The sequence below is a fragment of the Aspergillus multicolor genome (assembly GCF_047715735.1).
Source record: "Aspergillus multicolor strain CBS 133.54 unplaced genomic scaffold BDW74scaffold_6, whole genome shotgun sequence".
Lineage (NCBI taxonomy): Eukaryota > Fungi > Ascomycota > Eurotiomycetes > Eurotiales > Aspergillaceae > Aspergillus > Aspergillus multicolor.
The window spans coordinates 77,218-105,217 of NW_027395957.1; the positions used below are offsets into that span (position 1 = coordinate 77,218).

The 28,000-nt window shown below is 51.8% G+C and overlaps 9 protein-coding genes across 9 annotated transcripts; 3 read left to right on the plus strand and 6 right to left on the minus strand.

The window, feature by feature from the left end:
- Nucleotides 1–176: 176 nt before the first annotated feature.
- On the minus strand, nt 177–2,237 carry BDW74DRAFT_148608 (uncharacterized protein). Its single transcript, XM_073723741.1, has one exon. It carries the CDS (start codon nt 2,170–2,172, stop codon nt 340–342), a length of 1,833 nt encoding a protein of 610 aa, XP_073585850.1. The 5' UTR covers nt 2,173–2,237; the 3' UTR covers nt 177–339.
- An 856-nt stretch (nt 2,238–3,093) lies between these two features.
- Nucleotides 3,094–4,456, minus strand: BDW74DRAFT_121212 (uncharacterized protein). Its single transcript, XM_073722021.1, has 2 exons — nt 3,935–4,456; nt 3,094–3,886 (listed from the first exon to the last, which is right to left on the minus strand). Exons 1-2 carry the CDS (start codon nt 4,378–4,380, stop codon nt 3,529–3,531), a joined length of 804 nt encoding a protein of 267 aa, XP_073585851.1. The 5' UTR covers nt 4,381–4,456; the 3' UTR covers nt 3,094–3,528.
- A 432-nt stretch (nt 4,457–4,888) lies between these two features.
- On the minus strand, nt 4,889–6,309 carry BDW74DRAFT_121226 (uncharacterized protein). The gene is made up of 3 exons (XM_073722023.1): nt 6,067–6,309; nt 5,736–6,018; nt 4,889–5,687 (listed from the first exon to the last, which is right to left on the minus strand). The coding sequence occupies exons 1-3, from the start codon at nt 6,157–6,159 to the stop codon at nt 4,993–4,995; spliced, it is 1,071 nt and encodes a 356-aa protein (XP_073585852.1). The 5' UTR covers nt 6,160–6,309; the 3' UTR covers nt 4,889–4,992.
- Nucleotides 6,310–6,768: 459 nt separating this feature from the next.
- On the minus strand, nt 6,769–7,570 carry BDW74DRAFT_121229 (CENP-S family protein). The gene is made up of 4 exons (XM_073722024.1): nt 7,439–7,570; nt 7,268–7,391; nt 7,086–7,119; nt 6,769–7,018 (listed from the first exon to the last, which is right to left on the minus strand). The coding sequence occupies exons 1-4, from the start codon at nt 7,469–7,471 to the stop codon at nt 6,895–6,897; spliced, it is 315 nt and encodes a 104-aa protein (XP_073585853.1). The 5' UTR covers nt 7,472–7,570; the 3' UTR covers nt 6,769–6,894.
- BDW74DRAFT_121224 (uncharacterized protein) lies at nt 7,514–8,874 on the plus strand. The gene has a single exon (XM_073722022.1). It carries the CDS (start codon nt 8,019–8,021, stop codon nt 8,601–8,603), a length of 585 nt encoding a protein of 194 aa, XP_073585854.1. The 5' UTR covers nt 7,514–8,018; the 3' UTR covers nt 8,604–8,874.
- Nucleotides 8,875–8,952: 78 nt separating this feature from the next.
- Nucleotides 8,953–12,893, minus strand: BDW74DRAFT_121242 (DDB1/RSE1 family protein). Its single transcript, XM_073722025.1, has 5 exons — nt 12,585–12,893; nt 11,840–12,498; nt 9,905–11,796; nt 9,419–9,862; nt 8,953–9,369 (listed from the first exon to the last, which is right to left on the minus strand). Exons 1-5 carry the CDS (start codon nt 12,677–12,679, stop codon nt 9,070–9,072), a joined length of 3,390 nt encoding a protein of 1,129 aa, XP_073585855.1. The 5' UTR covers nt 12,680–12,893; the 3' UTR covers nt 8,953–9,069.
- A 452-nt stretch (nt 12,894–13,345) lies between these two features.
- Nucleotides 13,346–15,494, minus strand: cprA (NADPH--hemoprotein reductase cprA; the record flags this gene model as incomplete). The annotated part of the gene is made up of 2 exons (XM_073728465.1): nt 13,346–13,642; nt 13,704–15,494. The coding sequence occupies 2 exons, from the start codon at nt 15,492–15,494 to the stop codon at nt 13,346–13,348; spliced, it is 2,088 nt and encodes a 695-aa protein (XP_073585856.1).
- Nucleotides 15,495–17,993: 2,499 nt separating this feature from the next.
- BDW74DRAFT_175916 (putative cell morphogenesis protein (PAG1)) lies at nt 17,994–25,806 on the plus strand (the record flags this gene model as incomplete). The annotated part of the gene is made up of 4 exons (XM_073728466.1): nt 17,994–18,701; nt 18,757–18,987; nt 19,034–22,288; nt 22,333–25,806. 4 exons carry the CDS (start codon nt 17,994–17,996, stop codon nt 25,804–25,806), a joined length of 7,668 nt encoding a protein of 2,555 aa, XP_073585857.1.
- Nucleotides 25,807–26,148: 342 nt separating this feature from the next.
- Nucleotides 26,149–27,870, plus strand: BDW74DRAFT_121265 (uncharacterized protein). The gene is made up of 3 exons (XM_073722026.1): nt 26,149–26,599; nt 26,679–26,869; nt 26,925–27,870. Exons 1-3 carry the CDS (start codon nt 26,437–26,439, stop codon nt 27,663–27,665), a joined length of 1,095 nt encoding a protein of 364 aa, XP_073585858.1. The 5' UTR covers nt 26,149–26,436; the 3' UTR covers nt 27,666–27,870.
- Nucleotides 27,871–28,000: the final 130 nt, after the last annotated feature.

Sequence of the window (28,000 nt, forward strand, 5' to 3'; positions counted from 1 at the left end):
TTGACTTCCTGGCGACATGGTGAGGGGTCTGTGTTTGAACTCGGTCAGGCGAGGTTTCTAGAGAGATGGACTACCTTCCAAGGGTTCAGTCTGCACCTACGCTACTCCATACAACCACCATCATATCTCACGCAGAAAAGACCCAACGTCAGATATCCCTTGAGAATCATATAGTAGTCTCTTTCAGGTAAGTTTAAATACCAAGGCTTTTCGGTACGACGCCCGGAGACAAAAAACGTCTATTCGCTCGGCAAAGCCCAGGACCCAATCTATGAACAAGAAATAGTCTAGTCTAACGAAAACCACTGCTCTAGAAGTATTGATCATATACCAGTCCAATCACGAAACATGCTCCTTCTCCTCCTCCTTCGGAATCCGTACCCAAACAAGCACGATAAACGCCGCAACTAGCTGCGTCGCAAATGCAAACCACCAGATATCCCGCAGCCCCTTCAAGCCGATACCACCCTGCCCATCAGGATCAACCCTCGTTCCAATCGCATCGGCTATACTCGTCATGATGGCTGACGAGAGGTTCTGGTTCGTCACTAGCAAACTCGCCGCACTGCCCTGGTACGACCGGGAGACGTTACTCGTGATGAAGATCGATGCGGCTGCGAAGGCGAGATCCGGACCGAATGTCACTAGCACGACGCCAGGGAAGGACAGGGCCCAATAGTTCGTGTTGGGCGTCTGCGGAATGAAAAAGACGGGCCCCATGGTAAAGGCGAACATTGCAGCGGTGTAGATATAATGGCCGGGGAAAATGTGAAGTGTCCGACTGACAACCCAGGTTGCGAAGATTCCGACCAGGGCATTGGGGATGAAATACAGTGCCACGGTAATAGGCGCCGCACCCTGGATCCGCAGCCAGAACTGCGTGACGTAGAACTGCCACGCTCCGAAGAAGGAGCCGAAGCCGAAGAAGTATGCTGCCATTAACGCTGTGAATCCGGGGGTGCGCCAGAGGCGGTTTGGGATCAGCGGGCGCGGCGCTTTGCTTTCCCAGAAGAACAGCGCGACGAGGAGTAGGACGCCGATGATGATCAGCACGTATGTGTATGGAGACCAGGCCGCGACTGGGCCTTGCGTCAGTCCAAAGAGGAGGCAAACGCAGCCTCCTGCTGCGCAGGCAGCTCCAATATAGTCGAACTGCCGAAGGGATGGTGGCTCGCCGCCAGCTACATCGGCTGCGGGTCGGAGGGACGGAATACTGAAAAACGCAGCAACACCGCAGAGAGCACAGAGGATGGCGTTCGTGCCGAAGATCCACTCGAGATGCGCGGACAATGCGCCTCCCTGCAAGGCACCAAGCGAGTACCCCAGTGGCGCTGTAGCCGCGATCGCGGAGAAGACCCTGTTCTTGCGGATGCCGGGGTTATAGAGACGACCCAGCACGCTCATACTCCCCGACACCAGCACTCCAATGGCGAGACCCTGCATCGCCCGTACGACAAAGAAAAGGATATACCGTTCACGGTTCAGCGAAAACGCCCCGACGATATTCCACGCCGCAAGCCACGCATACGCACTGACCATGAGCAGCTTCGGCGGCGCCAAATCCGCCAGGGAGCCCGAAACAACAACAGACAATCCATTTGCCGTGTTGAACGCTCCCACGATCCACGGGAGCTGCGAGTTGGAAATACCCAGGGCATCCCTGATCGGTTCCTGCGGCGCAAGCATATCCCCTAGGAAAAACGAAAACAGCATCAAACTGATCGAGCACACGCCGACCATGAACAGCTCCGCCGTTAAACCCGAGAGCTCAGGCGGGATCCCCTGCTTGCCGGGCGTATGCACGGGCGACGCAGCTTCGGAGTCGCTCTCCTGCCCCTGCGGTCCATTTGGCCGGGATGTCGAAGGCCGCCGCTGCTGAAGACCGATCTCATTGTTGATTTCGAGCGTTGCGATTCGTGAAATGGGCGTCTTTTTGTTGCCGAGCAATGGGTCCGGAGTCTGCGCTCCTGTCACAGGCGTCCCCCAGCCTGGCGTGCTGGCGATAGAAGACCAGCCGGGCGTTGGTGGTGCAGTTGAGTCGCCGCCACTGCCGTTGCCGCTGTAAGGGTCGCGGGATGTCGATGCAGAGGCTGCAGAGGGCACTGGCTCGGTGACCACGGTCGCAACGGCGGCGTGGGTTGGGGGCCGTGCGTCGGCGGCCGGGTTTCCCATCTTGCAAGAAGAGTTTTCGGGATACAGAACGTCGAATGTTTAGAGGAAACTTCCTTCGACCTGCGAGGCCGACTAAATACCCAATCTCAAAAATTGTGCGATTATCTAACGACCTGAACCATCCACCCGGCAGCCTACTAGGGGTGGCGTGCGCGCGTGCCAGGTGGAGATCGGACTCAGTCTAGCAGAGACGGTCATGGCAATTATTGCACATCATAGGCTTCTGATAGCTGAGAGGCAAAGAAAAATATACGGTGAGTCTCGGAGTTTCTCCTATACATGCTGGGACTGCTGCAGTTACGGTTAATTAGGAGGAATTAGGGCACCGCACCGGCTAGACTACGCTTCCTATCGCTGTCGCTATCGTACGGTAGTGCTGTGGCCCTGTGGGCATCGCCATCCTTCGGTTACCTTTCTCCGTAGTTCAGTTCGGATTCGGACCGCGATCATCAGAGTTTGTCGATAAATGATCCCCGGCTTCGTAAATGTGATGAGCAAGCAGCAAGCAAACTTCGGTGATCATTGATGAGCAGCATGAGCTACCGTAAGACTTAGGATATTTGGTGACGCGTCGCTGGCCTCCTTGAAAAGTAGAGTTGAGCATTGTCTTACTCTCCTTCTCAGAATCCCTCGGGATGATTTTCGTATACTTTCTCGCTAGAATAATAACCGAGATGCGTTTAACCGTTGAACAGCTGGCTAACTAGTTAGTTCGGCTTAGGGCTGCTAGTGCTGAAGGATTCTTCAAGGGTGCCCGATTGGTGTCTAACTGATAATGATATAATCTAGTCTTGTTCTAGACCGCAAAAAGCTTGATTAATTAAGGGTTTAACCTGCAGCTCTTCCTTCGGCTTGAGCTGCGAGATAAGGTTTAATTAAGAATACCACCTGAGGAACGTGACGTGGACAACGACGTTTAATGAAGAACGACATTCCAGATCATTATTAGAATATTAAGTAAATAAAAAAAACATGACTGTCGAACACAACACCAAAGGCCAAGTCAAAGTCAAGTCGTATAGCATACAAGAAACGAAAGGAAAGGTTCGTTCATAAACCAAAAAACGACGTCATCAAGCGCCATCTTATCTTTAACCGCGTAGGTGTGGTATAGGTATAGCCGTATATTGTTTCGTTCAGTCGTGGTGCGTCTCGCGACGCTCGTAGTAGTCGTGGCTCACTTGAGTCACAGCTGCATTAAGATTACCGTAGTCGTAGTCGTAACTGTTGAACATCGCGATGCTATCGGTAGGCACCGGTATACTTTTTGCCTCCCGTAAACCTCAGTTTCGAGGACGCGCGTTGCACCGGAGATGCATGCCGTCATTGAGATCAGCACAGGAGATGACCAGCCCCTTAGTAGTTGCCGGTGTATGTAGAGTTGCCGGCATACCCTGGGGCCGGAGCTGCAACAGGGACCCCGCCTACAGGCTCGTTCTTGCGACCAAAACGGTTAAACCATCCCTGCTTCTCAGCAGGAGCAGCACCGGCACCAGTTGCGGCAGGGCCGGTCTCCATGTCGTAAGGGGTGGGATGAGCGGGGAGCGAGTTGTCGCCGTTGACAGGCTCAGGGGCAGCCTTGTTGCGGCGCCAGAATCCACGCTTTTGAGTGCCGTAGGTGTATCCGTTGGTGGGAGAGGGACCGAAGCGCTTTTCGCGTCTGTGGTGGCGGCCGAGGAGGAACTGGAAGAGGATGGCGATGAGGAAGAAGAAGCTATCGCGGTTAGATACTGTTCATTTGTCTAATTGAGGGGACACACACATTCCAATGATGGAAACGGCGAAAACGACCTTCTCCAGCATGCACGCGTATCCATAGTCAATGCCAGCAGGAGAATCGGTTCCGTCGCGCCCTGTTCCAACAGGTCGGGTATCGATCACACCGGAGCAGTGGTTTGTTCCGTCGCGGGTCAGGATAGCGATGGCGATCATAGCACCGACGAAGCAGACGTCGAGGATGATGGCGATCGCAGCGAAGAAGGTGAAGCCGCCCAGGCAGCAGGTGAGGAGGGATCCGATGAGAGCATAGAGGGTTGCTGCGCCCGAGAGGCCTTCAACGGCCTTCATCCACGTGGGAATATGCACGTCATGATGCGCGAGCTTGGCCAGGAAGTAGGAGTAGATTCCTAGGATGACTGCAGACGCGAGGAACTGCAGGACCCGGATAGCCAGGTTAAAGAAGCGGAGGACGATACCCCCGGCACCCATGATGTTGAGGTTATAGATCGCTCGTGATGTACAATAGGTATTTGCTATCAATTCGCTGGTCGAGAAAACAGAGGCAGTTCTTTGGAGAAACGAAGGATGCAACTAGCGGGAGAGAAATGATTTAAAGGAGTAACCAACAGCGTCACGGTCGAAAGGCAGCAAAATTCCATTGTCGTTTGTCACAGGCTCCAGGGGTCGGGGTGTGCCACAGCAGGAAGATCAGTGGACGGTTTCTGGGTCGCCCACGCGGATCGGAGCTTCTGGCGCATCTTACAGGCCATCCAGCTTTGTTCTAGGCAATAGTGAAGCTCTGACCCACAATAATGACGAAGTCAAAGATGGCGAAAATTAAGGACTTTGCGACTTTGGGTTGACGACTCCGAGGAACAGATGAAACAACAGCCACAGCCATGACATCATCAGTCGCCTTTTAAAGTAGGTGAGTGGCTGAGGTCGAGCACAGCCTTGCTACATTGCGCATAAATAGACATAAAAAGCTTATGAATTCCGCATTCCTGCTAAGAAAAGTACATGAGAACAGAATGACTTCATGACCCAACTCTCACTCCGTGGCCAACCAACGCTCGAACGCCATAACCAAAGCAACTGGACTCACGCCTGCGGATCAACCAGGATCTTGCAGTGCGTGTCTCTGTCCTGCAGAAGCGTCTTGAATCCCTTCTCTACCACGTCCTCCAGCTTAATCTTATCCGTGATCATAGACTCCGGCTTCAGGAGTCCCTTTGAAATGGCATCTATAGTATCCTTGAACGACTGCTCATCGTATAGTGCTGAGGCGAGATATTTGATTTCGTGATACATCATCTCGTTAACCTTGATCTGCGGCTTCTTTTCCCACACTGCGACGTTCACGATTGTGCCGTGGACGCGGCAAGCATCAATGGCTCCATCGAGTGCCTTTTCCACGCCAGCCGTATCAAATACAACGTCCGCGCCGATGCCATCAGTCAAGCCGCGGACGTTTTCTGGGATGTCGACTTCTCTAGGGTCGAGGATATGTGTGGCGCCAAAGTATTTTGCGGACCTCTTGCGAGTTTCCGTCAGTTCTGCGACGATGGTGAAGTTTGCGCCTCGCATCTTCAAGACTTGTAAAATACAAAGACCTAGAGGTCCGCCTCCGACCACCAGAACGTTATCGCCTTCCTTGAATGGGGATAGGTTGACAGCGTGCCACGCGACCGCCAGCGGTTCGATCATGGCAATGGATTCCGGGGAAACATCATCGGGAATGGGGTAGAAGTGTTCTGCGGGCGCGACAATCTTTTCAGCGAAGCCGCCACCGTATCCTATTCGTACGTTAGCACGTGGTCCAGTTTGCAGCCGAGAGAACATACCAGATAGTCCGACAAAGCCAATGTTGTCGCAGCAGTACTCGTAGCCAAGTTTGCAGGGAGCGCAACTTCGGTCGAAGATTGTCGGGCGAACAACGGCCTTTTCTCCCGGCTTGAGGCCTGTTACGCCTTCACCCACTTCTTCAATAACGCCACCGAACTCATGGCCCATAATCATCGGCGCAGTTGATTTGGTAATGTGATGTGCGCCTTTCGGGATCAGGACGGGTCCAGAGGTATACTCGTGGAGGTCGCTACCGCAGATTCCGCAGTAGGTGTTGCGCAGCTGTGCAATCGTTAGTTTAGGACGTGGTCTCGGTTTCAGTAGCCATACCTTCACTTGGCCTTTCCCGCAGACAGGCTCTTCAATCTGGTCGACCCTTATATCCTGGGGCCCATGGAACCGGAGTGCTTTGATGGAAGGCATGTTTTGATTGTTCGTCGCAAATATCCGGTAAAATGGACGTGCTGATTACGTTTAAAAGGGGACAAATGGTTCTGATTAAGTTTGAATTGTGTGCGATAACCTCTACCTCACGATACCGGGAGCCTGGTTTATCAGTCGCTTTGGGCAACTCCAAAACCGGCGACGTTCCCATGACGTACCGACAGAGCCCCATCGTGAACGACGTGGATTTACCTGCATCGTACCTGACGAGCCAGATTTCCAACACTGAAGTTGAACCTGACTGATAGAAAGGCGGTTCATCTGACCCGGTAACGTCAGTCAAGACTCAAGCTTTGTGGCTCCCACCGCGCTTGGAATGTGGGGGAGGGGGAGGCGCTCGTTCGCATCGATGTCAGAGAACCACAAAAAGCCCCAGTTTTCATATCCTTCAAATCCATAACCCGCTGATGTCCTCCTGATTCGTTTTGACTGCGCGTTCGGATGTAACAAGCATGTTTTCATGCACAGTGCACTTTTATCAGTGGCGTCATAATCTCCGAACTTGTATCCGTTTACTGAATGGGGTAGTCCGCGGCTTGGCTGATCTCACCCCAGAATCCTACCGCTAGTATTAGCGCGCAGCGGCGCAGCCACTTCTCCGGACTGAGTTCTCCGGGACCGCATCCACCTGTCATGGAAAAGTCCGGGGTTGTTGAATGGTCGCGATCCTTCTCCATCGAATAATAATGCTCTCCAAGTTGCAGGAACAATTGATCAATCCTCTTTCTCCTGCTCGCGTTGTCGATCAAAAAACGTTCTTAATATAGACTCGAGCCCTTCATTGCGGCGTGCCAGCATCATCACGTCGGATACGTTTATAGTCGAACGACCTGCATGCCTGAACCGAGCAACTGTCAGCAAACATGGAAGGCGTATTGCAATTGACTGCAACCTGGGGAACTTACTTCGCAAAGGATTCGAGATCCTGACTCGCGGTTTCTGTTAGGCAACATCCATTAGTCACAGTTCCCGAGACAGCAGAATAGGTAATGATATAAATGGCGTTCTGCCCAGGAGCGCGACAGGCACCATCTCCACCTTCATTATATCCTATGTTTTGACAGAAACAGTGATTGGGGCAATGTACCTATCTGAACCCAAACGAGCTCGGTCAAGGCACCGATGAATTGTGGTGTGGCGTTCATGCCGAGTTTGATGGTTTCCTCGTCCACGATCTTTCCAATCGATAACCAAAGGGCGGATTTCAAGCGCTGAAAAGGTCAGCTAGCTGTCTGTGTCCGAACGCGACAATGCCTACCTCTTCAAGACCGACATCCTCATTTGTATCCATTTTGAATTTGAAAGTTCGACCTTGCGTATGTTCCGTAAGTTCTCTAAGTCAATTTGAAGATGAATCGAATATGTAGCTCAGCGCAGCACTGCGTCCTAGACAGCTTGAGGATCAAGACGCGATAACAGCACCTCGACGCGTCTGGATGAGGGGCCGGAGCTATTCCGACCGGAGAAACGTCACGCCGGATGAGTCCTGCTAGCCCAATTCGGAATGTACATTTTTGCCCCGGTCAGTTTGAACAGCTCATGGTTTTTGCTTTCGCAATTACTTCGTCTACAGTTCGAGAGCTACCGCAAAGGCGGCCGGAAGCATTCTGAGACTTTTATCTGTGAGCTTAAGGCCTCATTGACCGTCAGCGCTGCAATCCTCGCCATCTCCGTTCTCCGCATCCCACCCGTTCTCACCGAGTTACCCGGCAGCTCCATCCGCTCCTCAACCCCAACTCAAATAAATTCTCTCACCTTTTTCCACCTTTTTCCACCTTACTCAAGCGCTTCAACCTTAGAAACAGCCTCTCCTCTTGTTTCTGCCGATCACCACCATCATGACCGACTTCAACCCCTCCCAGGCGATCACGGACGCCATCAATGACTACTTCAGCAACCTCTACGCCTTCCTCGAACTCCTCGTTACCCGCTTCTGCAAAAACCTCTACAAGTCCTTCGCCGAAGTCACCGCCTACCGCTGGACAAAGGTCATCCTCAGTGTCGTCGGCTACATCCTCATCCGCCCCTACATCGAAGCCTTCTTCAAGAAAATGCACGAGCGGGACCGCAAGAAGCAGCAGGAAAAAGAGCGCGCCGAGCGAAAGGAGAAGAGGGCGAAGGCTAAGGTCTCGCCCAATGCGCTGAGGGGTGGTGCCGCCGAGGGCGAGGGCAAGGTTTTGGGCGAGGTTGAGAACACGGATGACGAGCTCAGTGATGTTGAGGAGCAGGACAATGTCGAGAATGCGGAGGAGTTTGCGACTGCTAGTGGAGTGCCTGAGTGGGGGAAGAACGCGCGCAAGCGGGCCAAGAAGCATGCGAAGAAGCTGGAGAAGGAGGCTGAGGAGACCAAGGGTCCCAAGTTGTCTGAGGACCAGATCAAGGAGCTGCTTGACTGGAGTGACTCCGAGGATGAGAAGGCGTAATAAAGATGCATGCCCGTCGCTTGTCTCTCCCCTAGACGCATTGTGAGTTCGAGCTCGTTTTGCGTTTGGGACTTATTCCGGCCTCCTCTTCTTTCTATCGGTTAACTTGTATAATATAGACTTCATATCTTCATTGCTTTTAATGCAGGGACGGCCTCCTATGTCATCAATTGACTATACCAGCGTTTCATCATCAACCTACACCCAGTACAGGAGGCACTATGAGGACTAGTTTGTAAGAACGACCCTTAGTGCACATCGAAACCTGACATCCCAAGCCCAGCTCTCCATCAAATTCTCGGTTTCGTAGAAGCAAAATATTCAATCCAATAGGCGTAATGACAACCACTTATAGGGATAATGATAAGTCTCATGAAATTCATCCTATACGCAGTTACATAAATGTGATAAGATAATCTAGATCCATAAACAATCCGTAGAAAAGGCGCCGAGACAGGAAAAAAATCTAATGCAACCTCTTCAATGCTTCGACCATGACCTTGACCTCTTCGACACTCTTTCCCACCATATCAACAATCTCCTTTTGCATGGCCGGCTCACAGGTCAAGAACCGTTCAATCAGCTCACCGTCTACGAACCGGTAGGGCTCGGTAGCTTGACGGGTCATGGTGCGAAGAGCCCGGAATTCGGTGAAGGAGATGTCGCCGAGAGAGTCGACGCGGCTAGCCATTGTGGCTTGTAGTCGCATAAGGAAGTCTTGGTAGTCGGGGTTGATGGATGCATAGAGGTAGATGGAGCCTTCGACCTGTAGGACATGTTAGTCTTGTCAAAAGTACACGCTGATGAGTACGTACCGTTGCGAGGAAAGCCCTTGGCACAACCGTTGCACTGGGGAGTTGTTGGATATTGACCGGTCGTATCCGGTTGACCATTTCATTGAGGGAGATCTCGCCCGTAACTTCCAGTCTTCGGCGGTCATCTTCCTCAACACCTGAGCGGTTGCGGCGGAGGACAATTAAATTACCCTCTGCGTCACTCTCAAGATACGTGTCTGGCGCGATGGAAGTAACGCCTGTACTCCAGACGGTCTGGAAGTGTCGGGCCACCTCTACCAGCTTATCCGGGGCGCCGTTCTCGCCTTCATGGTACTCCACAATGCAAAGACTCTTCATTAGGTCAGTGACGGCTATGATGTTGTCCGTTACTGTTAAGTCGACGGGCGCGGTGGATGTCCTGTAGCTTGCGAGTCTTTCAAGGTGTAGCCCGCCGGACCGGGGGTTTACTCGGAAGACGACGACCTAAATTAATTAGAAAGGTTGAAAGATTTTAGAGCAACGTACCGTCTTGACGAGCGCAGCAACTATCTTATCGCCCATGACTGCCAATGCGCGGCATGCTCCTTTGACCCGTTCCTGGGCGACCTTTGTGAGCTTCCTACCGTTGTCCACTTCAAAGATGCGAATGTATCCGAGAGTGAAGGCTTTGTCGTCATCACCCAAGTAGGCGCTTCCGACAATGAACCGGTCCCTTGCCTCCCCCTCTTTGCTGTCCTGGACTTCGGCTCGAATTACACATTCCACAATTTCTTCTGGACCAAAATCGAAAGCATCCAGACGCCTGAATAATATCTCGTCCGCCAGCACAAATTGGCTCTTTACAATCTCTTGCCCGTTAACCAGCTTGCGTTCAATTGTTCCCATGCCAAAGGCTTTCTCTGACGGAGAGTAGGCGACGCGTCTGACAGTAGCTTTTATTGGGAGGGTCTGAATCTGCGTAGTCCGCTCCTTGTCCACCAGGCCAATCTTGAGTTCTCGGGCTGTAGCCACCGCGATTGACTCTGGGTAGGCCTCTGAATTGAAATGGCATATCCGAGAGGCTCCTTCCGAATTGACGGCAGAGTAGATGATGCGGCCTTCGGAACTGTAAATCAGACTAGGGTTCTCGCAAGTGGCGAAGACGTTGGAAAGCCCGCTTCCCCTTGGTAGTTTCTTGAAACTCGGCTGTTCTGAACCAAGAATGAGCTTGTTCATACCCGTCAAGGTATGATCCTTGGGATTATAGTCGTACGTTATAACACTTCCATCCGCCATTGAAATGAAGAGCGTCGGTGCATGCTCCGCCAATACACTAGCGATGAGGACAGAGCGCGGAAAGGCCTCGCCAGCAGGGCCAAGCGACGTCGTGCTAACTTCGGACAGATCTTGCAGCTTCAGCACTGAGACTTTCGCCAACTGGGGGAATCCGACGATACAGACGCCAGTCGGAGTTGCCGGTAGTGTAACGCCAGAGATTTGGTTGTCTGCGCCAAAGTCTTTCTCTGTTACGACCCGAGCCTCTGACCCAATATTCAGCACAGTTACGTGTTCACCTCCCGCAACTATTACTATCGCATCGTCATTAGCAGAAGCTGCGGTTATTATGAGCTGATTCTTTGGTGTCCACTCAAAGACAGTCATCCCGCCTTCGAAATCTGCGATGAGAACTCTGTGCTCGGTGACCTGCAATATCCGGCTGCCAGGGAGGTTCGCTGCGAGCAAAGTATTCTCCGACAGACTTAGCCCGAGGAACCTTTCCAACTCTTCTGCCTCCCCATCGGGGCTGAACCGGAAGACTCTTGTTTCGTCCACGAACGTAACAAGAAGAGTATCCAAGAAATCACCTCTCGATTCGACTTGCAGCCCCCACAGGTCAGTTATGTGCTCCATGTCGCCCAAGACGCCCAGCTCTTCCAGGCCAACTCCGCTGCGCACACTTCGAAGAGTGCCATCATCGAAGGCACCAGATCCTGTGACGATTCGAGCTTGGCCGGATGAAAATTCATGGGTTTGGCTTTCGCTGGTACGGTTTCCCAGGTCCATAATTGTAAAGTCTAGAATCGGAGCAATGTTGGGCAACGTTTGGATAACCTCGAAGGATTTGTCACCAATTTGTAGAACTTGAGAGTCGCCTTGGTGGGATCCCACGAATACCACGCCGCCGCCGAGGTACACCAGAACAGAAGCTTGTGAGGTATTTCCGAGGCTGTGCAATTCCCAGCGCTCCACTTCAGAGTTGCGAAGAATGAGCATCAAGAAGAATAGCCTCCCATAGTCGTCTGCTAGCAGCCATCTTTGACTATCGATTTGTTCCCAAGCCACGAAAATAGTCGCCTCCTCCAGCGGTTGTGATACGATTTCATTGTTGTCGGCGTCGACGTACTTGATTGACGTTTCACCGAGTATAAGAAGGCCGCCTACATTGTTAGCAAGCCTCATGTTGAGTTGAAGGTAGCTTACCAAGTGGAGCAGGAACGGGGATGAGATGCGATGCTCCAAGGTCCAGCTCTTGGGCATAATCTGCAATGCCTTGGAATTCCGACTCGGCACCTGCCGCAGCGCTGTACTTGAGCTCCCGGACCTTGAGTTTGACCTTCTTCTGGTTATCCTCGTACAATAGCGCCAGCCGCGGCGATCCGGATTGCACATGCAAGAAAGCGGAGGAGCGCACGAAAAGCTCATCGATCCGGGTAATGATGGGTTCACCCAGCTCTCCAATCCGCGGTGCATCCGGACCAGTGGGCAGGTTCACTGGTCGCCCTCGCCTTTTGCTGGGCAGTTGAATAATGGGTATAACCACGATCATGCCATCGTAGATCTCCAACGTCATGAACCGGCCGCTCGGATCGATCATGCATCGACTCCCCGTTTGTGCTTCGCGCGAAGAAGGATCGGCGATATCGACATAGTTCCTTTCTGTCTTGACCTGATTATGCGCGCTATCGTAGGAAAGTGTAAAATATGAGTACCGATCGTTGCCGACGAAGAGATGGTCTGTCGGGCAGTCCGCGGGTGCGGGGAGGCATGCTAGCATCGTGACCCGGGCGTATATAGAGCATGATGTAACGAGGGCAAGGCCATCGGGTGTGGCGGAGTAGAATTCGAGGTGATTCGCTTTTCTGTAGGGATATCATAGCCATCAGCAAGGGTCCCGGATATGGTCTGCGGAGCGAAGCTCTTATCGGGGAAATTCCAAGGTACGCACGCAACTACTAGGCACTCTTCGTCGGCGTTCAGAAAACGCAGCTTCAATGCATGACGGATGCTGCTAGCGCGGTGAATTGGCACGATATACGACATCCTGCTGGGATGGAAGTGCCTGGGTTCCGATTTTGCGTCTCAAGGATAGCTGCGGGGAACGGAGCACGGCCTTATTCTAGGGCCAGGACAGGAGGAATTGCTCGCGATCAAACTGTCAGTCTTAAGGAAGCATTTAAATTTGCTTCCTCTCCTGCGTCGGGAGGCGCTGCGGTATGGATAGCCAAGACAACACTGAAGAAGCTGGGGTAGATGGTAGGTTGGGGAAGTATGAGGATCTCCCTCGGCGGGCGCGTTTATCTTGCAGAAATCTGATGACGCTCGTTGCGGGTTCCCAGCCTTAACTCCGCGCCAGTCCAGCGCTTCATCCAGATTCAAGATACACATCTATAGTGGAGTAACAAACTGAGACATGTATGATATTCTAAAACTGATTTATGAATTATTAAAAGATATATGACTCCGAGAAATTGAGTTGTAGTCGTAGAGACATTCTGTCCCTTACAGCATTCGTCATACCATCTATCTCATGCATCCAGGGTCAAAACTCCTTTTGTGGTGGTCGACCATGAGAGGGGTAGTAAAGCACTAGGCATACATAAACCACGCCATTATAACCAAGAAAACCGGAGTATATGTGCAAAATCAATCAAGCTGAAGTGAGAAGTAAGAAAGTCGTGGACTAAGAAACGTATGCGAACAAGTAAATCATGACCAGACATCCTCCTGGTAGCTGCCACTGCTACGCATATGCTTCACCATCTCTTCGCCCTTCTCGGCGGGCAGACCACGTTGGGCCGCGATGATCTGGCCAAGGACGAGGTTGACCTCACGGGCCATGTTCGCGGCGTCACCGCAGACGTAGAACGTCGCCTTTTGCTTAAGGAGGTCACTGACAAGCTCAGCGTGTTCCTTGAGCCGGTGCTGAACGTAAACTTTCTTCTCGGATTCGCGAGAGAATGCAGTTATCATCTTCAGGTTGTCGCCAAGCTGATTCTGGAAGACCTAGAGTAAAATAACGGTTAAAAGAGTCTCGAAAGTTCCAAAGATGTGGGTCAGTACGCACCTTCCATTCATCCTTGTAGAGGAAATCTTCCTCCCGGTTGCGGCAACCGAAGAACAGTACAGTAGGGCCAACTTTCTCGCCGCGGGCAGCGAGGGCAGCACGTTCCTGGATAAATCCACGGAAAGGAGCGACACCAGTACCGGGACCAATCATGATGATAGGGCGCGAAGGATCAGAAGGTAGCTTGAAGTTCGAGTGTCGGACGTGGACTGGGACGTGGATTCCATCGTACTTGTTGCGGGGACCGGTGATAGCGTAAGTCAGGCCATGGGGGTCTGGAGAAGGATCACCGTTCTGCTTCTGCTTCAGAGCGAGGAGGTAGTTCGTGGTCACGCCTTTGACGATATGAGTAGCACCGGGCAAGCGAGTAGACTCCACAACAGCGGTAACACTGATCTTGTCCTTTTGGACAAGAGACGAGGAGGAGATCGAGTAATAACGCGGCTGGATCTTGTTCAGACCCTCAATGAGTAGGGAGAACGGAACACTAGAAAATGGCTTGGGAGTGATGCTTTGCAGGGCCTGAGCGATGTTGAAACAATGGTTGGTGATCTTCTCATGGAAGTAATCCTTGTCACTACCGAGGCGCACAATCTCTGCCTTGACCTCCTCATCAGGAGCAAAGGCAGCCAGGGTGGAAACGAATTGACGGGAAACAGGGGCGCAAACTTCCATGTAGTACCGAACGGCGGCATCGTAGGTGGTAGGCGTGGGAATAGGAACCTTGGCGGTAACATCAATGCCCTTGATGTTAATGACCGAGTGGCGCTTCTCATCGAGACCGAAAACGCTAAGGAACCGATCCACCTCCGCACCTGCGTTGGTGGGCCAAATTGCAATGTGATCACCAGTCTGGTAAGTGAGGTTGCTTCCGGCGATGCTGATTTCCATGTGCAAGCAGTTGCGATCCTTGACGGTGAACAACTCGCGAGATTCGACGATAGGTGCGATGTAGGGGTTGTGCGCAGAGAAAGGGCCCTTGGCTTCACCTTGAAGATGCCCCTTGGTAGGTTCACCGAGATAAACGGAATCGTCCTCTGGAGTCAGAGAGTCATCTTCCGTAACGCTGAAGACCGGTTCGTAAGAAGCATCGCGCTCCTGCAAGTTCATAGCCTCAGAAAGCGAAGCCCACATAGGCTCCTTCCATGCCAAAAAGTCCTCTTCCATTGTACCAGCACCATCATCACCCTCTCCGGCAGAGCTAATACGCTTCGCACCGAGCTTCGTCAATGCGGCGTCCACTTGGCGAACCATGGAGTTGTAATGCTCATATGTGTTGTTACCCAGGCCGAAAGTGACGTATTTGAGTGAGGACAGCGGCTTATCATCAGCGGCGCCGCCGCCCTCAAAGCTCACATCGTCGCCTGTGATGAACTGATAGAATTCGACAGCGTTATCGGTAGGCTCCCCCTCTCCGTAGGTGGCCAACACGAAAAACGCAACCTTGTCTTCGGGGAACTGATCGAGATTCTCATAGTCATACTCCTCGAGATCAGCCACCATGGTCTTGAGGCCGAACCGCTGAGATCCTTCTTTTGCCAGTCTGGAGGCGTAATCCTCCGCAGTTCCAGTCTGTGATCCGTAGAAGATTACGCAGTTCTTGCCAGTCTCATCCATTTTCTCGATAATGTTGCGGGTCTTGCCAGCTTTGGCCGCGCCATTCATCGCGGGACCGGAAGAGGCATAGGGATCTTTGGCGACAGCCCAGAGGGTGCCCTTAGTAAAGTAGGCAATGCTACCAGCCAAGAGCACCGCAAGGACGACCACATCGAGAGTATCAAGTTGTGCCATAATGAAGCTCGTCTGCGACGGCCGCAGAATCGACGGGAGACCGCTCGGGCTAAGAGGGGACGGGGAAAGACACGATCCCTACCACTAGACCACGCTTAGCGAAGGAAACTGTCAATTCCGTCGGAGAAGGAAAGAGAATGAAGGAAAACAAGAAGGAAAAGAAAGAAGAGGTAAGCCCGAAGAGAGAGAGAAAAGGCCACGCAGGAATACAGAAGCGGAGAGAAGGTCGGAGTTCAGGTGGGCGCTACTTAACTGGTCCGCATAAGACGATTCGGAAGACGGAACACAGTCGATGAACGTGATGGGGGGCAGAACCTGATGACTGAGGCAGCAAGGCACCAAAGGGACCACTCTCACCGAGAACCGGCCCTAGGGGCTGAGCGTGAAGAAGGCGTGGCCGTGAGAAAAAGTGCGTGTGCTTGGTGGCGGGCTGACCGACACTATTATTGGGCCCAAATCTGAGATAAGAAAGTGCTGAAAATACTCCGTCGTATTCAGCGCCGGAGCCTCCGTCTATATATGCCGTTTGAAAAGTTGACTCGCCTGCGCTGGCCGGTGCCTGTCCGGGCTGGAGTCTGGCTTCGGAAGAGAAATTCGGGCTTGCCTCAGCGAAAACTGGAGGTGGCGGCGGAGCGGGTGCTGCCATCGAAGCCATACGAGCGCATCGACCCAAGGATGGAGACTACCGCAGCCATGATTCTGGGGCATTGTATGGGGAAATCTCCCGAGCGGCCTGCCGAGCAGCCTTTCTAGCCGAATTCCGCCTTCGAGCACTTCAGCAGCTTGACCACGGTTCGCGGCTCACGAGGCTGTTTGCCGCAGTTGAGAACTGGCCTGTTTCTCGTATCAGAAGCGGTCAGTGTAACGGCGTTAATCTTGGATCCCCTGTAATGGAAATAGAATTCTAGCTGAGGCGAGCCCTGACACTCCGTGACACTCCGGCACAGATCGGATGTTGATCATTGCCTGGGCGTGACCTTGGAATGGGCACACAAAGACAATAGGGACAGCCCTCTTCCCAGGTTATCTGTCGACCTTGGAACCCATCTGTTCCTGAGAACACTGTTCCGCCCTCTCGTGCTGTTTGGGTGGGCAAGGAAAAAGTCCAGCGGCGCGTGGCGGGATTTCCTGATACTTGAGAATAGCGGATTCATTCCGCACAGCAACCAGCTCGAATATTCAGCATCTAGAAAGGGTATTATGGTAGTTATTGGAACTAAATTCCGTTGGACCTTATATAGTGCAGGATATATATTTTGTTAGGAAAATATATTTGTCATGGTGTTTTTTCCATCCTTTTCGTCACTACCTTCAGTGGATATATATAAATTACTGGCCAATGCTAACTTGGTCCTTCAAACTATGGCAGTTTATTCGAATGTAATAGATGTCAGCGCATTATACCGCTGGGCCATAAAACCAATTGGCTATGAAGCCTGTCCTTATATATCAACAATAGACATGCCTACGGCATCTTTTAGAGGGCCGTCTCAAATTCGCGCCATGCTGAGTTATGCTTAACATAGCCTCTAGAACCACGAGCGAAGCCAGACCCTACACCATATACTCCGTATAGGCAGCCGGCATTATTGAAATGGCAGCCACTCTTAGCCAGTTTCCACTGTCGGAGGCTCGGATTCTCGTACGACGGCACATTACTTTGTCTACGGCGGAGGTATATTCTATGTACAGCGTCCGTGATGAGGGCGATATCATGATCTTAGCTGATAGACAGTTCAAGCCAGTATTTGCAATTTTACCGAGTCACAATCTATATTTTGTCTACTTCCCGCTGTAGAAGACGTTGTTCAAGCAGCTGCTCGAATGCAGGACAGGGATCTATGCGTATGTCAGCTTAAGCTAGTATCGGGCATCCCCAAGGTTTGGGTGAACCGAGGAACTCAGGCACCAGTGATCAAGCTTAACTTCTGGGCGGTAGAAAGCTTGAATAATTATTGCATCCAAATTAGCCATAGGCCTGTGGAAAATTCCTACTACCTGGCAATTTGAAATCTGGCTGGAAAAGAAAAGAAAATTGTTGCAGTTGTTCAGCTGTATGACCCAAGACAGGGAGTTGCACTTGTCCAGCAGGGTGGCTCGTGCTCCGCTCCTCAGTTGAACCGCTGCTCAAAGAAAGCTCAGGATGCCTCGCCTTTAATGCCCGCCATTTCCCAGCACCAACATCCCCGAGCTCCGGGGCAATAATGACTTGCTTACCCGTGGCCACATATCCATTCTTAGCTTCAGGAGTCGTGAGATTTGCTGGGCAATGACTGCCTAAACTGCAGGACGCAGTTCCCCCCAGTGCAACAGTATGTGACCGACCCCCCGACCGTTTGCTCTGCCCCCACTGCTCCCTGCATACGGTCTTCCACCCCCGAACCCAGCTGCCTTGTTTTGCTGGGAGAACGCGCTTTAAGAGTGGCGTAAATCTAACATGAAGCTTGTCAAGTGACGACCTATCCTACAATCAAAACTGGGCCCGTTCAGTCATCGCCAATGCCCCTCGTACCCGGCGACCCGGTCTCAACGTCGCACCATAATCTCGCATCTCCACCAGAACGCCTTGTTACAAGGAGCACTCCGTCATCCACTGTCCATAGCCGGGAAACCTCCGCCGTCAGAGGAAGGGCACTCGATTCTTCCGCACTAGCCCCTGCCACTCTCCAGCCTCAGAGCCGACGCCGCGGCCAGTCCCATTCGAAGAGTCCTGAAACAGCATCTGTGCGCCCGAGTCCTGGAAACGATGCCCCGCTGGAGCGCAGACCATCCAATTCGTACGGGCATCACCGGCAAACCTCGATCGTCCATGGAATTCAGCACTCCCGAAATCCCAGCTTCGCCGCGTCGACCACGTCCACGAGCCCCTTGAGTCCGGAACTCATCGCGAGCCTTAGCCGCAGCGGCGGCGAGCAGGATATTGCTGGACTTGGTAGGCTGGATTACACCGACATGCACTCGAGCCATCACAGCCCGTCGGCCAGCGGGGCGGCGAACCATAATGCTCAGGGAATGCTGAGTACGATTGAGGACCGGGATACAGACGATGTGCCAGAAGGTCCCAGTCCAGTGAGTGTAGCTCACAGAAGGATGAATTCTACCGGGAAACCGTGGCGAGAACGTTCGCACAGCCGATCGCATTCCCGACACGCGCAGGCGGAGTCAAAAACTGTTGGCGAATACGCACTACATCATCTGTTCAATTCTGTGAGTCAACAATGGATCTGGAGTGTCTCCAGACAATTGCTGACGCGTGATGAAGTTTGTCGGTCAAGCAGACACCAAAATAAACCAGTCCATCATGAGGTTGGGGGAATCGGACACTCCAGTGGAAGATGTGTGCGGCCCTGGCGCGGACACGAAATTCGATCAGTTGATATCCGCCCTCGGCCATATTGCTCGTCAAAAACCGAAGCCATTGATTGATACAATTATGTTCTGGAGGAAAGCCAAAGGTGATGCGGTCATTGGGGCTAAACAAGCGGCAACCCAGGTAGGTCGCACGGTTCCCAACGTACTGGCTATAATAACTGTTTCAGCCAAAACCGTCCGCAGATAATGGATTACTTGCGCGTCGAAATACGGAGCCCACCCAAGCGGCACCCGATCCGAGCCATTCGACGAACTCGCTTCTTTCGCGGCATGATGATATCGTTCTAACAGAGCGCCGAGCTACCGTATCTGTATACCTAGTGTGCAGAGTCCTGATAGAGATTTTTAATCAAAGCAGCCTTGAAGCCATAACAGTCGACATGGCTGACCGATTGGAGGATATAGTGTTTGGTCAACTGAAAACAGTCGACCCTGAACAGATTTCTGCATCGCCACTCCGAATGGCTAATTGGAGAATCTACTCACAACTTCTTGGGATTATGAGCGAAGAAAAATTCACAAGCGTGACAAGTCGTTTCTTATTAGAACTTGAACGGTATCAAAAGGACGAAAGTTTACGAGGACCATCGAAAGAGGGAGACGCACGATCCGAGCTTCTATTATCGGGCTTGAAGCACGTCCGCATTAGAACGACTCCTGAAAAGTGGCCAAAATCTTGCGACTTTTTGAGGACCTTGGCCAGGTTGTTCGTCAGTGCCCATGGCCAGCGCATCAAACAGGCATATTGCAGTATGTTTGAAAAGTTACTGCTTCCGGTTGCAGCCCACCCAACCTGCGACCTGACTATTCCCAAGTGGAAAGAATTTCTTGACTTGATAAACAATCGCCTTCCGCAGATGTTGACTAAACCCAGGCACTGGGCGGCGGCTTTTCCGCTCCATGTTTTGCTTTTGTGTTTATCGACAAAGGAGAACTTTTCATCACAATGGCTTTCAATAATTCAATCCCTTCCTGCCAGACTCAAAGACCGACCTACAAGGGGACCGGCTCTTCAGGCCATGTGCCGCTTAGTCTGGACTTATTTCTTCCGCTATTCGGATTCACCCACGGTGACACTTCGCAAGATCGACGAAGTGGTCAAGATAGCGTTACCGGCAGGGAAAAGGACGTACCTCAGTACTGACCCGGTCGTGGCAGAGCCTTTGACTCAGCTCGTAAGGATGATAGGTTTCAAACACCCAGATGTATGTTTCCGAACCATCATTTTCCCATTGATTAACTCCGACTACTTCTCGTCTTCTGGAAGAGACATCAGGATTGAACAAATGGAACCCGAGAAGATGGTGATTGGCATCCAGGCATTCCTTGCGATCATCACAGATCTGGAAAATTGCGACCAACTATGCCCGCCTGTGCCGACCGGCTCCATTCCTAATCCTTTTACCGATGCTACAGATCCAAGGAGCCCTAGCCCCAATGAGGATACATCTTGTCCTGTCAACATTGCACGACTCAGCGACAACGTCAAGGCACATTACTTCCGCTTCTGTGAGATACTAGGCAAAATAACACTACTGTGCGATAATACGTTTGGAGGTCAGGCTGCTTTGGATGAGAAGTTTGGAGGAACAACGCCCAAGACGCCGATCACAGAAGCATTTAGCTTCGGAAGACGGGACGACCACCTCAATGCCTTGGACCAGAGGCAGGGATTCTATGACCTGCTTCATGTGGCGGTTCAGGCGCTTCCCCGCTGCTTGTCTGATCATATCCCGTTCAACTCATTGATTAATCTGTTGTGCACAGGCACCGCTCATGTGCAGCCCAACCTTGCTTTTTCTTCCGCTGAATCTCTGAAAGCGATTGCGCGGCAATCACATGCACAGCAGGTTACGATGGGTTTCGCGAGATTCATCTTCAACTTTGATGCAAGGTATTCCACAATGTCTGATGAAGGAATGTTGGGACCAGGTCACATTGAGTCGACCTTGAGGCTCTACGTGGAACTCTTGCAAATCTGGATCGAGGAGATCAAACAAAAAACCAAGGGCACCATCGTGGACTCTGGCGAGAAGAACGGCTCTGCGAGTCGCGCACTACATCTTGATCTCTCTAGTGTCCTGGCGCAGGTCGAAGAGGTCGAGTCTCACGGCCTGTTTTTCTTGTGTTCGCAGTCGCGCGTGGTCCGGTCCTTTGCTATTACAGTACTCCGTCTCATAACGGAGTTTGACAGTGCTCTCGGCAAAGAGAACACTCGGATAATCAGAATTCTCGAGGCTGATTCCCAGCAAATTCTGAACGTCAACGACGAACATCTGACCGTGGCCGAAAGAAGCCGCATCCAAAAAGGTAAACGAAAAAGTGCTTCCCAGAATACTTTGATCGAACTTTGCAGCAGCGAGGTTTCCTATGATTCAACGCTGTGGTCAAAAGTATTCCCGAACATCATCCGTATAAGCTTCGAAACTTGTCCTTTTGCAGTCACGCTTGGACGAGAAATTGTCTGCGCAAGACTTGTGCAAATGCACAAAACCATCACTGCTCTAGCAGAGTCACCGCAGAACCCCATGTCGCTAGATCCTGCGCAGGCTCGCTCGTTGGCTAGACATAATACGACTGCTGAGATCATGGTTGAGCAGTGGAAACTGTATTTGGTCATGGCGTGTACCACCCTCAACAGCGTTGGGGCGCAGTCCCAAAGTCAACTCGCCAACGCCCAGCACGCAAGGAAATCCAGTAAGGGCGCGTCCCAGTCGTCTGACAAGATCGGATCTGCTAGAAGCCTTTTTGCGTTTGTGATACCATTGCTTTCAGCAGAACGCCCGTCTATCCGAAATGCGATTGTGGTCGCCCTGGGATCTATCAACAAGTATCTTTACCGGATACTTCTTGAATCGCTGCAGTACGCTGTCACAACCTGCAATGAAGAGGCCAAGATTCGCATTGGAACACATCATCGTACCCCCAGTAGTCCCCGACGAAGCCGCAAAACAGACAGGCTACGGACAGAGGTGACCCACGTTTATAAATTGACCTCAAAATTCCTGAAGGAACCTGAAGTCTACGATGAGGACTGGATCGTCAATAACCTTGTTACGTACGCCAAAGACCTGCGGATATTCCTCAGTGATGCCGGCGTGCAGAATGATTGGGGGTTTCAAAGTTTACGCTTCCATTATTGTGGATTGATGGAAGAACTGTTCGAGGGTGTCAACCGTACACAAGATCCATCGCGATGGATTCCCTTTGAAGCACGCAAATCCTCCTTTTCTCTGATGGAGGACTGGTGTGGGTATTCTCCGAATCAAGCCCAAATCTCTCAGCGTGAGGAACAGATGCGAAAATTTGCGATGGCCCAGCGCCAGGAGGCAGGTGGGGAGCTACGAGGTGCGGCCGCAGCCATGGAAATCGAAAAACGCAACCTACGAGCAGCAGCTCTAGGTGCCATGGCATCCCTTTGCGTAAGTCTTTCTTTGCTTATAGTTGTATCGTCTAACAATAACAGGCCGGGCCCATAAGTATCACCACAGAAAGCGGCGCAGTGCTTCAGTTCGACGTCGGACGCATGCTATCCTGGATTGAGATCATCTTCAACACTGTCAGCGACAAATGGCATGCAATTGGCAGACGTGCACTAAAGAACTTGATTCTCCACAACAAGGAACACACCTACCTGCTAGAGCGTTCCGTTGAGATGTGCTATGTCACAGAGCGGCCCAAGTCCCTAGAGAGCTATTTTGAAGTGGTCACCGAAATCTTGATCGAACACACCGACTATCCTTTGGGCTTTTGGAGGATCCTTGGAGCCGTCCTGGTCACGCTCGGTAGCCCCAAGCGTGAGATTAGGATGAAATCAGCCAAACTTCTGCGGATCCTTGAGGAGCGCGAACAGAAGAATTCACGGTTACAGGACTTCGATATCAGCATCTCAGACAAGACTACCGCGGTCTACAAGCTAGCCCAGTTTGAAACATCGAAACGCCTCGCCCAGCAGCATGCTGATTTGGCCTTTACACTGTTTTCGGAGTTTTCGTTGCATTTCAAGAACTTGCGGCCCGACAGCCAGCGAAACTTGGTGGCTGCCATTCTTCCTTGGGTACAGACAATAGAGCTACAGGTCGATCCCAATGGTGGACCTACAGCAAAGTCGTACATGCTCCTTGCCAACCTTTTCGAGATTACAATTCGTTCAAGCTCAATACTTCCGAACGAGGTGCAAGCCCTTTGGCAGGCGCTCGCCACCGGCCCACATGGAGGAAATGTGCAGTTGGTTCTGGACTTTGTGATTAGCCTATGTCTGGAGCGCAAAGAACAAAACTTTGTGGAATATGCAAAGCAGGTTGTTGTATTCTTATCAGGGACACCTGCCGGATCAAAGGTGATTGAGTTCTTCTTGATGCAAGTCGGCCCCAAGAATATGGTTCAAGAACGGAAAGATATCACGCCGGCGCCCCCAGATGTCAAAAGCCTACCATACGTTGCCGATCTCGCAACCGTGCTCCCAGTCGGCAACAAGCAGGCTGGTCTCTCCCTTGGCCAGGTTGCCCTCATCTTCCTCGTAGACCTCATGGTCGCTCCAGTCACCCTTTCTCTCCCGGATATTGTGAAGCTGCTGCACGTCGTTATAATCCTCTGGGACCATTATACTCTTACTGTCCAGGAACAAGCCAGGGAAATGCTTGTCCACTTAATCCATGAGTTGATCGCCGCCAAGATTGAAGACAACGGACCGGTTAGACATTCAGTTGAAGATTTCGTGGAGTGCATTCGCCGCAGCGATCCCAAGGTGGTCTGGGAGTATGATGCTGAAACAGATAGCGAGGATGATAGCCGGGTCCCAACCTCAATGGCTAGCGTTACCCGCGCTGTTGTTGAATTCTTCAGCCTTGCATACGAGGGCATTACCGACATTTGGGCAAAGGAAGCTCTGAATTGGGCAACTTCATGTCCCGTTCGTCATCTTGCCTGCCGCTCCTTTCAAGTATTTCGCTCTATCTCTACAAGCCTCGATTCTAGAATGCTTGCCGACATGCTGGCTCGGCTTTCAAATACCATCGCGGATGAGGAGGCAGATTACCGAACGTTCTCCTTGGAGATCCTTACGACACTCAAGATCATCATTAGTTCTCGGGCACCAGCGGATTTGTTACGCTATCCTCAGCTTTTTTGGACGACATGCGCTTGCCTTAATACTATTCATGAAACCGAATTCATCGAGAGTGTCGGCATGTTAGAGAAATTCTTGGACAGAGTCGATATGAGCGATCCCATGGTAGTGGGGGAGCTTATCAATGGCCAGCCACCGAAATGGGAAGGTGGCTTTGACGGCATCCAAAATTTGGTGTACAAAGGGCTGAAGAGTTCTCAGTCACTCAACCGCACGCTGGATATCCTACATCGCTTAAGCGGCCTTCCGAACAATGACCTTATCGGAGATGGCAATAGGCTACTCTTCACGATTCTAGCCAACCTGTCTCACTTCCTTCGCCAGTTCGATCCGAATGTGGACGATTCAAAAACGCTCGCCCGGGCAACCTTATTAGCGCGCGTGGCCGAGGGTGAAGGGTGTCCTCGTCTCGCAGCTTCTCTTCTCGGGTTTGCGAACGGCCAATACAAGGCTGAAAACGACTTCTTAAACCACATTATCACCGAGATCAGATCATACTACTACCCTCAACAGGATATTCAGAGCCTGATCTTCCTCATGGGCTTACTCACCAACGCCACGGATTGGTTCCGGATTAAGGTCATGAAGATACTGTGCGCGGTGATCCCGGAAGTCGACATGCGAAGGCCTGATGTGACAAGCCATGGGCCTGATCTGATTTCGCCGCTATTGCGCCTTCTACAAACCGATCTATGCCCACAAGCTCTGCAAGTCATGGATCATATCATGACTGTCTCGGGCAATCCAATGGAACGTCATCATATCCGCATGAGCATGGCCTCCTCGGCTTCATCGCGGGCGATCCGGAAAGAATACGAGCGAATACAGAGTCTTTACGGCATCCCCGAGCCAACAGGCTGGTCAATCCCAATGCCGGCTGCCCAGTCAGGTGTCACGCGACATAATGTCCATGCCGTGTTCTATACATGTGCCGAAGTGGATCGCGTGGATGATCAAGAAACTGTACCGGCCGAGGTTGCATTCCATGCCGACGACTACAGTGATAGCTTCTTCCCCATGCGAGCCGATACTATGCAATCGATCGAAACAACGACAGATGGTAACATGGGTGACATCGTGCAAAAACTAGACAGTCTAGACGATTTCTTCGAGGATACAGAATCTTCCCACCCCACACTCGATGCCTTGCCGGACATGGCATTGCGTGGCTTCGCAGGAAGTTACGTCGATTCTAATGCGAGTATATATGACCAACAAACTGCGCCGATACTGCGCAAGTCATTAGCGCGAACGGCCTCCACATCTTCCTTCCACAACGGTCTTGTTGACTCTCGCCCGACAAACATGCGCTTTGATGGCGTTGGCTATCACTCCGCCGGTGCGTCGACACCTCACCTCTCCACACAAACACTGCGCCCCGTCTCTCATACCCGCTCCGTGACCTCACCGGTCAATCATGTTTTCTCTCCGACCTCGGCAGGCCCGCAGTTCTCTATCCCACCAATCGGAGCCCACGAGCCCACCTTCTTCTCTGATGACGAGAATGAGGAGGGTTCTTTCGACTTTGATGAACGCCTCATGACGAATAAACACCCCGTGCACCCTCTGGCCATGGCCAATCAGCAGCGCAGCGCAACCGACAGCTCTTCTTCGCTCGAATCAATGATTCGAAGCGGTATGAGACGGCTGACCGGCGGCACAGCAGCAGGTCGGGACAAGGAGCGCCAGCGTGAGTTTGTCCGGGCCCAGCAGCGGGCGATAGCTCAAACTGCAAACTCACCACGCGTACCGAAAGTGCCGGCGGAATACCTTGGTGGCTCTCCGAGCTACCCGAGCTCACCGGGGCAATAGTATGCTGATGGCTGGGCTATTGGCTGAATATATTTTGCTATAGCATATCTATTCTATTCAACGGGTACCGTACCTGGCTGTGCTATCTCGGCGTTTCAAGGGAATCCGATGTTGGAATTATGCATAGTCTCATACCCATGTTTGTCTAAATTTTAGCGTCTCATAAGAGCTGACCACTTCATTTTTTGCATTATACACATCCATTTGGACATTTTAGATCAATATACCATCTTGTTCTGTCTCTGATCTCTCCAACATAATGCACGTGACTCTCGGTTGCCGATACAGCCCCTCCGTGGCTTTCCCCGGTTCAGGTTTCCCCGCATTGGAGTAGAAGTGGAGGCCATTGCTTGAGGTCGATCATCCACTGGGATGGAGCTTTGATCATTTATTTACCGAGGGGGAGCTCGGATATCCACGGGATTTGTCGGCCAGGCACTTCTGCATACCCCTCGCGAACCTTGCGGCTAATCACGTTAGGGGCATCGTCTTGCCTTCCTCCGCGGTCCGACTCCGCATTCTCACCTCTCACGCATACCATTGTCGTTTACAACTGGCTCTAAACAATCTGTGACGGGGCAAACAAAAGAATATCGACTTTCGCGCAGTTTTGGATTTCAGGGTACGAAAATGAGCTTCCCATCTGTCGCACCCCTCGTGCGGAGGGGTGCTGCTTCAAAGTCATACCACTCTTTCGCCCGTTCTCCTACCCGGACACCGCAAACGACGAGGGCCTTTTCGACGAGCTTGCGACGTGATGATACTTGGGGATTCATTGGCTTAGGACAAATGGGTGCGACTTCCTGGGTCTCGCTCATGGCGACGATGAATCATTCAATTGCCTCTGAATGCAGCTGATGCCAACTTCGCAGGATACAATATGGCCAAGAATCTGCACGCAAAGATTCCTTTCAATGATACTCTCATCGTTCGCGATGTAAACGAAGAATCAACAGCGCGCTTTGTCCGAGAGGCTCAAGAAACTGCCAAAAGCGCCGGTGCCGGTACTGTTCTACCAGAGGTTATAGTTGCCGATAATGCGAGAGAAATTGCGGAGAAGTCGGTAGGCTCGCACACATGTCGTACATTGGTAACCATTCTGATTTTTAACTTCCTAGAGCGTGATAATTACTAGTCTCCCGGAGCCTCAGCATGTCAAGGACGTTTTCCACTCAATGCTTCGTCAAGGCACTCTACCCGCCCTTGACAAGGAACGGATATTCATTGATACGTCAACCATCGATCCGGCCTCTACCAAAGAGATTGCGAATGCGATTCATTCCACATCTCAAGGTCGATTTGTGGATGCACCCGTTTCAGGCGGTGTTGTGGGCGCTCGTGCTGGTACTCTATCTTTCATGTTCGGAGCGTCGTCTCGAACGGGAGAACTTGTCGAACAAGTCAAGGCCATCTTGCTTCTAATGGGCAAAAAGGCATGGCACATGGGCGGTGCTGGGACTGGGGTCTCGGCTAAACTCGCCAACAACTACGTTCTAGCGATCAACAATATTGCGACGGCAGAGGCGATGAATCTTGGGGTGCGCTGCGGCCTTGATCCTAAAGCGCTGGCAGAACTAGTCAGCGCCTCCACCGGCCGATGCTGGCCGATGGATGTTAACAATCCTGTTCCAGGCGTGATCGAGGGCTCGCCCGCTTCGCGCGACTACGAAGGTGGCTTTGGGATCAGTCTCATGAACAAGGACTTGCGGCTAGCCTTAGCTGCTGCGAAGGAGTCTGGTACTCCTTTAGCTCTGGCGGAGGTGGCTCGTGTTGTGTACAGTGTGGTAGAAGCTGAGCATCGAGGTAAAGACTTTTCTGTGGTATACAAGTGGCTGCGGGACCAGTCAAAGCAGCAATGATAATACGATTTTGGCCGTGTTTCTTAGCATATTTTTATTTCCTCTTCGTCGCTGGGGTTGATGCTCTCTTTTCTGTCTACAATATATACTCTAGATCAAACCCCAGGTCAGTCTCGGCCAATCTAGATGCACTAGAAGGTGTTTGTAAAATTTGTCCAGGTTCGGCCGAATGAAGCTCTACAGCCGAGATTCTAGCAGTCTAACCTCAACAACATTCACCTTCAGAAGTCCAAACACCCACCACCCTTAAATTGTGTGCTTTGAGCAGTTTATGCGTGCAATTGCAACGATGAGTCGCCTTTACACGACGCCGAGACTTTGTTCTGGATCTCTCG